Source organism: Megalops cyprinoides, chromosome 3 (assembly GCF_013368585.1).
Source record: "Megalops cyprinoides isolate fMegCyp1 chromosome 3, fMegCyp1.pri, whole genome shotgun sequence".
NCBI lineage: Eukaryota > Metazoa > Chordata > Actinopteri > Elopiformes > Megalopidae > Megalops > Megalops cyprinoides.
Window position 1 is genome coordinate 16,005,329 of NC_050585.1, and position 14,520 is coordinate 16,019,848.

General features: G+C 44.3%; 1 protein-coding gene across 2 annotated transcripts in view; it reads right to left on the reverse strand.

The window, feature by feature from the left end:
* Positions 1-14,520, reverse strand: part of LOC118774371 — a 42,392-nt gene that overhangs the window by 12,926 nt on the left and 14,946 nt on the right. For both annotated transcript variants that reach the window (XM_036523711.1, XM_036523709.1), the window contains exons 5-10: positions 10,282-10,355; positions 8,783-8,922; positions 8,464-8,563; positions 7,953-8,065; positions 7,548-7,814; positions 6,630-6,790 (exon numbers count right to left, since the gene is read on the reverse strand). In XM_036523711.1, the coding sequence (XP_036379604.1) occupies positions 6,630-6,790; positions 7,548-7,814; positions 7,953-8,065; positions 8,464-8,563; positions 8,783-8,922; positions 10,282-10,355 (855 nt within the window). The remainder of the gene's footprint in view (positions 1-6,629; positions 6,791-7,547; positions 7,815-7,952; positions 8,066-8,463; positions 8,564-8,782; positions 8,923-10,281; positions 10,356-14,520) is intronic.

The following is a 14,520-nucleotide window of genomic DNA, read 5'->3' on the forward strand; positions in this document are numbered from 1 at the left end:
GAAGTGATTCAGTATGTGGACGACATCTTGATTGCGTCAGTGACGGAAGAAGAACACGACAAAGATGTGGCGGCCCTCTTGGATTACCTGTATGGGAAAGGACACAAAGCAAGTTTGGAAAAAGCACAGATTGCACAGCAAGCAGTGGTGTATCTTGGACAAAAGATCTCACAAGGGAAGAGGGAAATCACACAAGATCGAACAGTCGCAATTCGGAACACTCCTGAACCAACAACAGTGAAGGAACTTCGGTCCTTCCTGGGCCTCTGCAATTTCAACAGGGCCTGGGTGGAGTCCTACACTGAAATTGCCCAACCGTTGACTGAAATGCTGAAAGGTCGACGGGAATCAAAAGAGCTCATACAATTGGATGAGAACCAAAAGGAAGCATTTGAAACTTTGAAGAAAGCATTATGCGAATCACCTGCGCTGGGCATCCCGAATACGGAAATGCCATTCACTCTACATGTGAATGAGAGGGATGGATATATGTCTGCTGTTTTGACGCAAGAGCATGGCGGACTGCAAAGGCCAGTAGGGTACTACTCTGCGAAGCTGGACAACGTGGCTCTGGGTTTTGGACCATGCTTGAGGGCTGTTCAAGCAGTCTTCCTGGCAATTCAATCAGTGGCCAGTCTGGTCCTAGATCAGAAGCTGTTTGTGAAGTGCCCCCACGCTGTTCACACTCTGCTGACAATGAGACGTGCGACACAGGTCTCAGCGAGCCGGTGGGGCAATTGGCAAGCAGTATTGGAAGCCCCGAACATTGTCATTCAGAAGGCAACAGTCTCCAACCCATCTACAATGATGAGCGCTGTTGAAATTGAGGAAGATGACCACGTCTGTGAAGACATTGTCGTCACCTTGGAGCAAGATCAACACCTCAGGGAGACACCTCTCCACAATCCGGAGTTGGTGCTGTTCACTGATGGATCTTCGACAGTGGAGGATGGAGTAAGGCATGCAGGATGGGCAGTGACGACTGAGCATGACATTCTGAAGAGAGGCTCAATGGCACCTGGAACGTCAGCACAACAAGCAGAATTGAAGGCCTTGATAGAAGCGTGCAAAATAGCAAAGGACAAAACAGCAAACATATACACTGATTCAAGATATGCTTTTGGGATTGCACATGACTTTGGCCTGTTGTGGAGACAAAGAGGATACATGACAGCTAAAGGAACACCTGTCAAAAATGGTCAATTGGTTAAGGAGCTCATGGATGCAATCCAGCTGCCAAAAGAAGTGGCAGTGTTGAAGGTCAAAGCGCACACGAGACAGAGTACCATGGAAGCGAAAGGCAATGCCTTAGCTGACGAAGCTGCGAAAAGGGCTGCATGGATGGAGGGGGGAGAACAAAGTGAAGACCAAGATGAAGACACTGAAGCTGACACTCCTAGATCACACCTGGCAGTGTGTCAGAACAGTGAACGATTGACGGATGTCAAGGAAATGCAACAGAATGCCAGTAGGGAAGAAAAATGGGGATGGATTGAGCACGGAGCGAAACTCCATGATGACTGCCTGTGGCGACATGGCACGAAGATAGTGGCTCCATCCAGTCTCTTACCATATCTGGCGACTCAGATTCACTCCCTAGGACATGTGGGAGTAGATAAGATGAGATATCGATTTTCACAAACATGGTGGAATTCAAACTTTGCAAGTGTTGCGAGACAAACGGTGCTAGGGTGTGTCACCTGTCAGAAGAACAACGACGACAGGAGAATCAAAGTGCCTGCCAAAAGGACATTGGCACCACCGGGACCGTTTCGACATCTACAGGTGGATTACATTTCACTACCACCTTGCAAGGGTTATCGAGATGTACTGGTGATTGTGGATAAATTTTCCAGGTGGGTGGAAGCGTATCCCACTAGGAGAGGCACTGCAACACACACGGCGAAAACATTGGTGAAAGACATAATCCCTCGATGGGGATTGCCGGATCAGATCGATTCAGACCAAGGAACGCACTTTACAGGAGCTGTTTGTGCGGAGGTTTGTCGAATGCTGGAGATCCAGTGGTCTCTTCATTGTCCGCATCATCCACAATCCTCTGGACAAGTGGAGCGAATGAACAGGACGCTGAAAGAGAGGCTGGCGAAAAAACATCAGGATGGAATTTCATGGCTCGAGGCCCTACCTGCGGTTCTGTGTAGCATGAGAGCGACACACAACAAGGAAACGGGACTGAGCCCCTTTGAGATCATCACTGGAAGGCCTATGTCTTTACCAGGAACAATTGACATGCGCAAGGCTGACATACACTTGACATCAGATGCCTTGATTTCTTATTGCACTGAATTGACTGAAGCAGTTCGAACAGCTGCCCAGCAGGTGGTGGAGGCGTGGAAACAGCCACCTGACGGGGGACATTCTTTAGTACCTGGTCAATGGGTCATGGTTCACAAGCCCCAAAGGTTACCATTGGAAGCGAAATGGGAGGGACCCTATCAGGTGTTATTGGTGACAGACGCTGCAGTCAAGGTGCAGGGGAAGCAGAAATGGATTCATGCAAGTCATTGTAAATTAGCTGAGCCCCCAAAAGAATAGGGAGAGTACAACAGCAGCGCTATGGGAAGAGTCGGAGGGTAGAACTGGAGGCAGTATGTTCCAGGGGTTACCTAAAGACGAAGAAAACATGAAATGACATGTTTCATGCTGTTTCATGTTAATACTTCTCATTGTGTTACGACCCTGCTGGAGGGCCAGACGGGGGAAAGTAGTGGAATTACTGGAATTGACAGTTAGTTAGGACGCTTAAAATGTCATTACGGCTATGATGTGTTGGTCGTTTTCCTGTGTGTTTGTGTGTTTGTGTATCTTTCAGGGTTCTGAGTCCTGGGCAGTCAGAGGTTACAGGAGCTGGCCTGGATCAACCTGTGGATCGAGTGACCCTCCTCCTGAGCTGCGACATCGCCTCGTTTGTCATCGAGAGTGCCTGAGGGACGACGACAGAATCTTTGGGAACATCGTTCAAGATCATCTATGAACTGATATATTGACATTCTGTGTGATAACATCTATGATGAATATGTGGTTTGTTGTGGTGTTTGTGTTGTTTTTGAAAGTTCAAGCACATTATGACAGTCATCATGATACGCACAGGGATAACACATTTCTAGCCATGGCACACAGCTATGCTAGGGCAAAGGGACAAGATTCATGTTGGGTGTGTGGGTTATTGCCAACATCTTCTAACACATATCCATACGTATCAGTTCCATTCACATTAGCCGACTATGCTACAGCATATAATGACACACAAAGCCCCTTCTTTGAGGGAAACGTGACCTTCTATACACGACCAATTCCATCAAGCCCCCCAGAGCGAGTGAAATTGAGTTATGCGCCTGAGGGTATGTTATGTTGGGAAAACAATGGTACGGGTATGTTTTTGGGACGAAGTTCATGTAACTATAGTCTTTCTACTTTAAGACCATGGGAAGCGATGCATTGGCATGGACATTTTGCTGTAATATCCTTGTTCGTTTTAATGCCAAATTTAGGAGCTGAAGACAAAGCCGCTCCAAATGGGACAATGTATGTTTGTGGGAAGCATGCTTATTCATATTTGCCTGCTGAATGGTCAGGATCGTGCTATACGGCATATGTAGTACCAGCTATGCGTATGGTTAACATCAAGCATAGAGGTAAGAGGGACGTGTTCCACAGCACAGAAACTGTTGCTACCCCAACTCAACGTTTCTTTGCTTCATTAGTTCCAACTTATGGTATTACTGTCGCATTAGATGAGATTAGGCAGATGGCTTTTGCCTTAGACAAAATTGCTAATGATACAGCAGGAGCATTGACACTGATAAATCAGGAGCTACATTCAGTGCGTCAAATGACGTTGCAAAACCGCATAGCCTTAGACATTATTCTGGCAGATAAAGGCGGAACATGTGCAGTTTTGAAACAAGAATGTTGCACGTATGTACCAGATGCGTTTGTTAATGTCACCACATATGTACAAGACATTTACGAGCAAGTGGCCCACTTAAAAGCATCTCAGAAGTGGAGCTGGGAGACATGGTTAGGATCTTGGGCGGGAGAATTGTTACCCCAGATCATTCAGATTGTGACACCTTTTATTGTTTTGATTTTGGGCATATGTTTGTTTTTTAAGGGTGTAACCTGCTTGGTCAGCAGAGCTATGACACCTGCACGTGTGGCCCAGATGACAACGACGTTGAACTTGACTGAGACTTCGTTTTTCTATTAGCTTTCCTTTCCTTTTATTAATGCTAGAAACGCAAGATGCCTATGCTCTTGAGAGTATAAGATTCGCTTCGCTTATATATATAATCACTTTATCTATCACATATAATCACTTTCCTTTTTTGTGATCATTGATGAGTTTGGGAATGATCAGACGGGGGACTGAAGAATAGTGGTGATTATTTAGTGCTCATTATATTGGTAGACTGATTAGTTTGGTAGAATTAGTATGCACAGTGTATAATGTGACTGTGTAGTTTTTAGGCCGCTCACGGAGTTGTGACCTGTGGCCTACTTTCCAAGAGATGCTGCTATGTTGAACTAATCATGCACACAAGGCACACTGAAAGTGTGTACGTGGCACAAGGCCGTCCCAACGGTGAGGCCTATGATTTCGAGCACTCATATAGCTGTAGAAATCACTCATGTAGCTGTAGTTCAGTATTAGGTTAGTCATGACATGTTTAACCATTTGGGATGATCAGCACAACCAAGGTACCTCAGTTCCTAGAAGCTTCTTTTATAATAAAGGTTTTGTTCTTAGGTGATATAGGGGTTCTCTACCCGGCTGAACTTTCTCCCACTCTGCCTCCCTTGTCAGTGTCTGTGACAAAGAGGAGTTGGGTCAGAGTGTACTCCTTATCAATCTAGAGATACCTTCAGAAGCAATGTTTTTCCAATTAGGCGCCAGACTCTAGGCGATGCAAGGACAGTTATAATTAACCACTCTGGACAGCTCAGGGATGGTATAAGATGTTCTTTGTTCTTTGTTTAGTACAGAAGCAACGCAACAACAACGTGGCACGGACCAGAGTCGTGTACATATATCTAGGTGTGGGTGCGAGAATTACCTAGCCGCACTAGAGACAGACTGAGCGTGAGGACGAGTGTGCAAGGCTTAAGACTCTAAGTGAGACTTAGTGCGTGTAGTACCTGAAGCCGACCTTCATGTATGAAGTCTTGCTGTATTGAAGACCATCAATAAAACCTGTTTCTACCTCATCTTCGACCACGCTCCAGACTGAAGTTCTTTGTGTAACAGTTTATTAGTTAGCTTGCGAGAACATCAATTCACCAAGAGCCAACATTGTGTAACAGTTTATTAGTTAGCTTGCAAGTGCATCAATTTCACCAAAATCCAACATATGCCCGTAGGCTGAAAGGTGACCGAGCAGTAAGACTTTGAAAAATGAACTGAGGTGAATGGGAGGATGGAGGGATGAGTGAACAACAAAAAGACGAGTGCAGGTCAGTATGGCTCTCAATGAGTGTTGGATGGCATGACCTGAGCCAGCATATGAGGTTCATTTGCTGACGGCCTAAGTGTGACCGCGTGATAGGACTTTGAAAAATGAATTGAAGTCAATGGGAGGATGGAGGGATGAGTGAACGACAAAAAGACGAGTGCGGGTCAAGACGGTCTCGGATGAGTGTTGGGTGATTTGTCCCGAGGTAACATGTGAGGTATGGTGGCTATGGTGGCTTCATTTTGCAATCACACTAATAAAACTGTCAGATAACGAAAGTGTTTGCGAAGCTTCCAGGACTCCAGACTGCAACCATTTAGTCACATTTTGCTACCATTTTTGGAGAAAGTGCGACTAAATTTATAACTAGGCACACCAGTGCCACTTGCAAATATGCCCGCATATGCGACCATTTTTTGAGAGTGTGCGAGTTAAAATTTCACGTGGTCACATTTGTGCAAGTGCCTGATGATCATTAGGCTGTATTGGTGCCCCTCCAGCACGGGTGCTGCCTTAGCTATTGTGGTTGAAAGTAGTACTTTTTCTTCTCCGCTGGCTCAGTCGGTCTCTCCCTGCCTGCCTCCATTTAGCTATTACTGTGTTCCAAAGATGAAGCGGTCTGTAGCTGATTATTTTAAAAAACAAAATGAGGAGAGAGAGGAGGAGGCTGGTGGAGAGACCGAGCCAGTGACGAAAAAGTACCACTTTCAACCACAATGGCTAAGGCAGCACCCGTGGTTGCGGTATGAGGGAAACTTCACGTTCAGATTAAAATACTTTGCAAATATCAAGTCTTGAGTCACTGTCAATCTTTACATCAATACAAAACTAGGGTATGCAAATTAAGACAACTATTCATCAGCATGCAAGGTCATTGCTTAATACCATGCTGTACCAAAAAAAAAGGTGCGACCAAATCATCCGCTGGTGCGACCAACTGAGAAAGTTGGTAGCACCAGTGCTACTGGTGGAAAAGTTAGTCTGGAGCCCTGGCTTCGCTTCGCAATCACACTAAAAAGAAAAGGAAAAAGAAGAAGAATAAAACTATCGGATAACTAGTGTGTTTGCAAAGCAATCACACGAATAAAACTATCAGGTAGTAATAGTGTGTTTGCCAAGCTCTGCTTTGCAATCACACTAATTACTACTACTCACCAGTCGAGGTCCTCCACTGGGTCTATCCCGAAAAAGAAAAGATGCTCATCTCCAGAGTAATTACTTTCAACTCCAGAGCCAGAGTCATCATCATCGCTTGAGCCAAAAATGTCTTTGCCAACTCTGACGCGTCTTCTGTATGCGCTGACAGCACAGCTTGCCTGTGAGGAGCAGGGGCAGGGGGGTTACTTGAAACCGCAATATGTTTGGATTGGCAGGGGCTATTGCCATAGGACAAAGACCGTGTCAATCATTACAAGCTGGCCTATCAGACAAGGAAAGGCAGATAGTTCGGGTGAGGATTCACTGAGATAGAGACAACCAAACCATGATACAAGTTGTTTTCCTCAGCGGTGGGGGCTAACATTAAACCCATTTACTCAGGATTGGTTGGGACTAGAAAACCACAGATATCAATTGCAATCTACGCAAACAGACCTATCATGCAGCGTTGATTGGTTAGAATCGGTTGAGATACCGCTGAGCTACACGCTATCAAAATTAATGCAAGTTAATTCATGTAGTTTTTGTTTATTTTGTTTTATTTTTGTTTTTGGGGGGGGCGTCTACATCAAACTTTTATATCTCTGGTTTGGTTTGGACTAGTGTTGAAATTCAAGAAATCCATAATCAGCAGAAATGACAGATTCAGACGATACTTGAATCAACACTGTAGCTTCTGCCATCGCTTAGATATTAATACAGAAACCTGGCTGACGCACTGGTGGGTCAATGGGACCCAGGGGGTTTAAAATCTGACAGAACCACGTTATATATATGCCTTTAACCATATCCTGCAGGAACAGCCTGGCCCACAAAATAGCCATTTGGACTTTGTGATATGCAGGTTACATATAACAAAGTGGCATTGGGGTGAATCCCTAGCTGTATTGCAGAACTCAGCCCAGAATGACCTACCTCGCATTCCGCCTTAGTGGCAGGTCCCACGGTGCCCCTGGTCCTGTCTTCCAGCTGGACGTTCTGGATGAGGGTAAACCCTTCCTGCAGAGGGAAGTAGGGCTCCTCCTTTTGGCCAAAGTTGAATTCGATGGCGCAGTTCTTGACGAGCACGTGGGGGAAGAGCGGCCGTCCTGCCAGCTCCTCCCGGTTGACGCGGAAGCACACTCCAAGCCACTTCCCGTTCTTCGAGTAAGCGATCTCAATCTCCTCGCTACTCTCGAAGTCCTGAGAGATACATCACAGAAGAGACATTTGGTCTTACCCGTTACACTGAAAATAAACAAGAACAAAAAGAGTTCAAGAATAGGGCAGGGGGAAGGGTGCTCAGGCAGAGAGACATTTGAGATGAACCCGTATACTTACAATGTAACAGCCAAGGACATCATTCTTGCCAAACTTCTCCCCATAATCCTCAAATTTGCAGTTTGTGGATTTCTTTCCTGTTCCTCCATACCCGTAGGAGAACTCCTCCTCACCTGGAACAGAACAGAATTAAATTTGTATGCAGCATTCCAAAGTACAATCTGTCTTAAATCACAGAAAAATCATGCTGGCTTTGAAAATGTCAGAGTTGAAATGTGGGAAGCCTGTGTAGAGTGAGTACAACTGAAGAGTGCAACTTTTATCATGTGCATTTGTAACAAACAGACAATATGATCGATTCACATGAATATTCCCTCTTCTGCTGTTGCAGGTTGCTCTTGTAACCACACATATCAGCATGCACAATATAAAAAATGAGTTACTGACCAGGACTACCGGAAAACAACTCTTAGAGAGACACACATATCCAAAAAAGGATGCCGTATATGTGTTTCTTCTTCTGCTGTGTTTGGTGCGTGCGTGTATGTGTGTATCTTCCAGTTTCTCTCACCCAGCTGTGTGCTGCAGGAGTCCAAAGACCAGCCCACACGCACAACATGGGGGTCGGGCTCACTGCTGGGCAGGTGCTTCACAGAGATCTCCTCATTAATCTGGGAGAGGGGTGACAAAGACACAGCTGATTTATACCTTACACTTGCAAACCCACCATCAAGAGACAACACCGCAAAAAATCGCCCACACCTATACAACTTCGCTGCCAAAAGGTTTTCAGCCATTTCAAAATGCAAGGATGCCAATTCTTTGATACAATTTACACTGTCAGGCTATTAGTTTCCAAAAAAAAAAACTAACTGTTCCTTCTACTTTACCTTCATCTCGTAACAGACGCGGCCTTTGCTAACACCATAGGAGGCCCTGGCTCCTGACCACAGGTATGCAAAGCCCTTGATGGTGAGGGGGTACCCGCTGTACCGATCACGAGACACCCTGAAGTGCAGATCGCAGTTATCTGTAGAAACAAGCGCAATATGGATGTCTCAGAATCATCCTAACACTACAAACTATCCTGAATAATAAACAAATCAAACTGCTGCACCATGGCCCAAGTCACTGTTTCTGGTCACACATAGGTCTGGACTCATTGCTGGCCACTTTAGAAGTCTCCAGTGCTTTCCCTCAAACCATTTTCTAGTGCTTTTTGAAGTGTGCTTTGGGTCATTGTCCTGCTGGAAGACCCATGACCTCTGAGGGAGACCCAGCTTTCTCACACTGGGCCCTACATTACGCTGCAAAATTTGTTGGTAGTCTTCAGACTTCATAATGCCATGCACACGGTCAAGCAGTCCAGTGCCAGAGGCAGCAAAGCAACCCCAAAACATCAGGGAACCTCCGCCATGTTTGACTGTGGGGACCGTGTTTCTTTTCTTTGAAGGCCTCGTTTTTTTCCTGTAAACTCTATGTTGATGCCTTTTCCCAAAAAGCTCTACTTTTGTCTCATCTGACCAGAGAACATTCTTCCAAAATGTTTTTGGCTTTCTCAGGTAAGTTTTAGCAAACTCCAGCCTGGCTTTTTTATGTCTCTGGGTCAGAAGTGGAGTCTTCCTGGGTATCCTACCATAGAGTCCCTTTTCATTCATACACCGACGGATAGTACGGGTTGACACTGTTGTACCCTCGGACTGCAGGACAGCTTGAACTTGTCTGGATGTTAGTCGAGGTTCTTTATCCACCATCCGCACAATCTTTCGTTGAAATCTCTCGTCAATTTTTCTTTTCCGTCCACATCTAGGGAGGTTAGCCACAGTGCCATGGGCTTTAAACCTATTGATGACACTGCGCACGGTAGACACAGGAACATTCAGGTCTTTGGAGATGGACTTGTAGCCTTGAGATTGCCCATGCTTCCTCACAATTTTGCTTCTCAAGTCCTCAGACAGTTCTTTGGTCTTCTTTCTTTTCTCCATACTCAATGTGGTACACACAAGGACACAGGACAGAGGTTGAGTCAACTTTAATCCATTTTAACTGGCTGCAAGTGTGATTTAGTGATTGCCACCACCTGTTATGTGTCACAGGTAAGTAACAGGGGCTGTTAATTACACAAATTAGAGAAGCATCACATGATTTTTCAAAGGGTGCCAATACTTTTGTCCAGCCCATTTTTGGAGTTTTGTGTAAATTGATACTTGATTTGACTTTTTTTTCTTTCTCTTTTGTGTTTTTTTATTGCAAGCAAAATAAATGAAGATATTACTACCAAAACATTTGTAATTGCAATCATTTTCTGGGAGAAATTGAGCATTATCTGACAGAATTGCAGGGGTGCCAATACTTTTGGCCAGCACTGTATATGCTAAAGCTCACTCACATGTGTCAATGGCCACCAGAGTATCATCAAAGTCCTCCTCTTCCTCTTCTGCTGGAGGCTGGGAGGAGCGGGACCTGTCAGGACCAGACCCACCATATAATGAAGCACAGGTAGAGCTGGGTGATATTGACAAAATTCAATACCATGGTATTTTTTTTTTTACGGTATTACAGTATGACGGTATTGACGTTATTTTGTTTTTCAATAATGAAAATAATTAAATATATGCTTCCTGAGTAGTGTACAACTCCAAGATATGCCAGCAAGTGAATTCTAGGTGGTTTAATGAGCTTTCTCCTCTATCCTGATAGTTTTATTACAACTAAAACGAACTTGAAATTTGGAGAGTGAAACAGACCCAGCTGGCCGACGTCATTGGACGTGAGTATTTGGTTGGATTCAAGTCGTGATGTCAGTGACCAAAATCCAACGTCCACCCGATGTCAAAATTCCAATATCAAACCAACATCTAATGCTGACATCCTCTTGATGTTGGCTTTTGGGTATAATTAAGACACAACCAATTCCAATGTCTAACTGATGTCAAAGTTCCGACAACGTACCAACGTCTGATACCGACATTCCGTTGACGTTGGGCATTCAATCATGACCAAGGCATTGCTATATTTGTTTACAGGTCAGACTAATTCCCAGCATGCTTTGAGTGAGAACATTACCTGTTACTAATCATTCATTTTAAAGAATAATTACAACACTTAAAAGAGATAATGTGTTTATTATACTCTGTACCGTACCCACTTCCACTCACACAAATTAAAGGTGATTTTTTTGGTTAGAGATCACTTCGTGGTAACCGCGACTTGAAGCATAGCTACAGAGACAGGCTGCCTGGGATCTTATCTAGTTAATAAAATTGGGGATACTGATGTTACAGCGTGCAAAGCTGAATAAATGCAGCTACTCTGCTCTTATACCCCTAGCTGGTGTGCTACTTGCCATCTGGGATGCAACATCAGTAGTACATTAAGTATACTATTGGTATTAAAGAAAATGTATGTATTAAAGAACTTTGATATTTATTTGCATAGGCTACTTACGTCAGTTCAACATTCATTTCCAACCATACTCCAACTGTAATCCCACATGAATTTTTATGAGTTCTGACCTCTTTCTAACGTCTATACAGTGTCACTTTTAGACGTCTATCCAATTTTCTTTTCCAACCAAAATCCAAACGTCAGCCGACATTAGAGTCCAACGTCATCGCAATGTCATATTGACGTCCTGTGCCAGCAGGGAGGCAGTAACCAAAACGCTGTGACAGAATGAATATTCTTACTTTGAACTGTTGTTTCCATCATTGAATAGAGATACATTGTGTATATTCATTATCATTGTATATACTAATTATCAAGCTTCCAAGAGTAGGATTGTTGATTAAGGACCTTTTTATTCCTTAAGACAAGTAGTAGTTAACCAAAGAAAACCTGATCCTAGATAACCACAGTTACTGCTGCCTCACACACGTGCACTTACTTTCTGGATAAGATACACTACCACTCAAACATTTTTGGTCACTTAGAAATTTCCTTGTTTTTGAAAGAAAAGCAATTTTTTTGTCCATTAAAATAACATCAAATTGATCAGAAATACAGTGTAGACATTGTTAATGTGGTAAATGACTAATGTATATGGAAACGGCTGATTTTTAATGGAATACCATAAAACGCTGAGGCGTTTATTTGCTTTAAATACTTAACTTTAACGGCGTTTATTGGAGACTCAGTCATAATAAGAGACCTGCGTTTATTTCACCTCCTCAGGCTTCTGCAACTTATTGGTAGCTCAACTGACCAGGAAAATTCACCACGTTTTTTCCCCATGTAGCCTACTTAACCAACACTATACAGCTCTCTTTGGTAGCAACTCAAACAGGAATCACTAATAAAGTAAGTTAAACATTGTCATTGTAACCTATGATGGGAGAGCACAGTCTGTAAGAATAGCAGTATCACTGTGAATTTAGGCTACCATGATACGAAAGACAGCTTGTTCGTTTATGTTTAATCTAATTTGGGAACAGATGAACACGAATATAGCAAACTGAATTCACTAAAACAACCTCATTTAGCCTAATGTAAAAAATTATTTGTTCGTGCTGCAACATCATTAAGAAATAGGCCTAAAGCATCCCCAACAAAAGACATAGGAAACACACTGGCTTAAATTATGCTTGCAAAACGATTTAATTTACAAAAACTAAATTCCATTTAACATTTCAGCTGTCAATGCTATGCCGTAATGTTAAAATTAGCCTACTTTATTCTCTGCTGTGATGAAACTTCAATAGGCAGAACAGGCTACAGTAAAGCATCTTCAACATATTTAAACAGTGGACAGTGAATAGACTAAACATTTTTAACCCATGTGCGTTCCTTTTCATAGCCTGGAAAAACAAGAGGGCTACCTTTTCAAAACCAGTGGTATTTCGTTTTTCAGCTATGTAGATCATTTGGTACATGATTAGACCACAAGGCAGTCAGTGAATGATGTGGAGGTTGATGAATCGACATTTGACGATGAAACATTTTATGTGGATGGCTTAGAGGTCGTTAGCCAGGTTGATTGCGTTCATTCCGCAACTGAAAAAGATGAGGGATTCGTTACCGTGGACATAAATGGCAAGCTCACTGAAATGAAAGTAGACACAGGAGCAAAATGTAATGTGATGTCACTGAGGACTTTCAAAAGAGTGACAAATGGAGAACAACTTACAAAGCAAAGAAAAGCTGCTAGCCTAGTTGCTTATGGAGGCACCAGAATTGAAACCAGTGGCATAGTCACACTGCCATGTCGCTTAAGGGAGCAGTGCTACCCCTTGCCTTTCTTCGTAGTGGACAGAGAGGTACAACCACTGCTAGGATTTCGAGCATGCAGGAACATGGGCATCGTAAAAATGAGTCTCGACGTCCACCAAATCAGCGTGGAGAGCAACACTGACTTCAGCGCACAGGTGCTAGCCCAGTACAAAGACCTGTTCAGCGATGATCTAGGAGAACTTCCAGTCACATACTCCATGACACTGGATCCTAACATACCGCCTGTGGTCCGACCAGCTCACCGTGTCCCTGTTGCGATGCAAGAGACAGTCAGAGCAGAGCTTGAACGCATGCAACGCATAGGCGTCATAACACCAGTCACAGAGCCAACTGACTGGGTATCTTCCATGGTAGCAGCACACAAGAAGGACAAGCGCGAGATCAGACTGTGCATCAACCCAAAAGACCTCAACACAGCATTAAAGAGGCCTCACCATCCAATGCGTAGCGTAGAAGAAGTGGCAGCCCAGATGTCTGGGGCAACAGTGTTCTCAGTTCTGGATGCCAAGAATTCTTTCTGGCAGATACGTCTTGACAAGAAATCCTCAATGCTGACCACATTCAGCACCCCGTTTGGGCGCTTCAGATTCCTATGCATGCCTTTTGGCATTAACTCCACAAGTGAAGTGTTTCAGCGCTCGATGGAACAGCTGTTTGCGGGTTATCCATGTTCAGTTATCGTTGACGATATTATTATTGGAGGCAGAACTGTCGCTGAACACGATGCCAACTTAAGGAAAGTGCTAGAACGCGCCAGAGAGGTCAACCTAAGGCTAAATCCAAACAAGTGCAAATTTCGCCTGGACCAGGTAGCCTATGTAGGGCACATCTTCACAAGTGAAGGCCTGATGGCAGACCCCACTAAAACTGCAGCGATCAATGCAATGTCTGTCCCCACGGACGTCACGTCCTTACAGCGATTCCTTGGCATGGTCAATTACCTTGGCAAGTATGTCCAGAACCTCAGCGACATCGCAGCACCTCTGAGGCAGCTCACTCACAAGGAGACTGCATGGTGTTGGTTCCAGCAGCATCAGGAGGCCTTTGACCGCCTTAAAGCATGTTTGTCCAGCCCGCCTGTTTTGGCATACTACAATGTCAAGGAGCCGGTCACACTTACGTGTGATGCATCCTGCTATGGACTAGGAGCTGCATGTTTGCAAAATGGCAGACCAATAGCCTTCGCGTCACGTGCGCTCACAGACACTGAGACACGATATGCTCAAATTGAAAAGGAGCTACTAGCTGTCGTATTTGCATGCACTAAATTCAGGGACTATGTCTACGGAAAACCCATCACAGTGGAAACCGACCACCAACCCTTGGTAACCATAATGAAGAAGCCCATCCATGTCGCCCCTGCCCGTCTCCAGAGAATGCTGCTCCGGCTGCAGAGCTA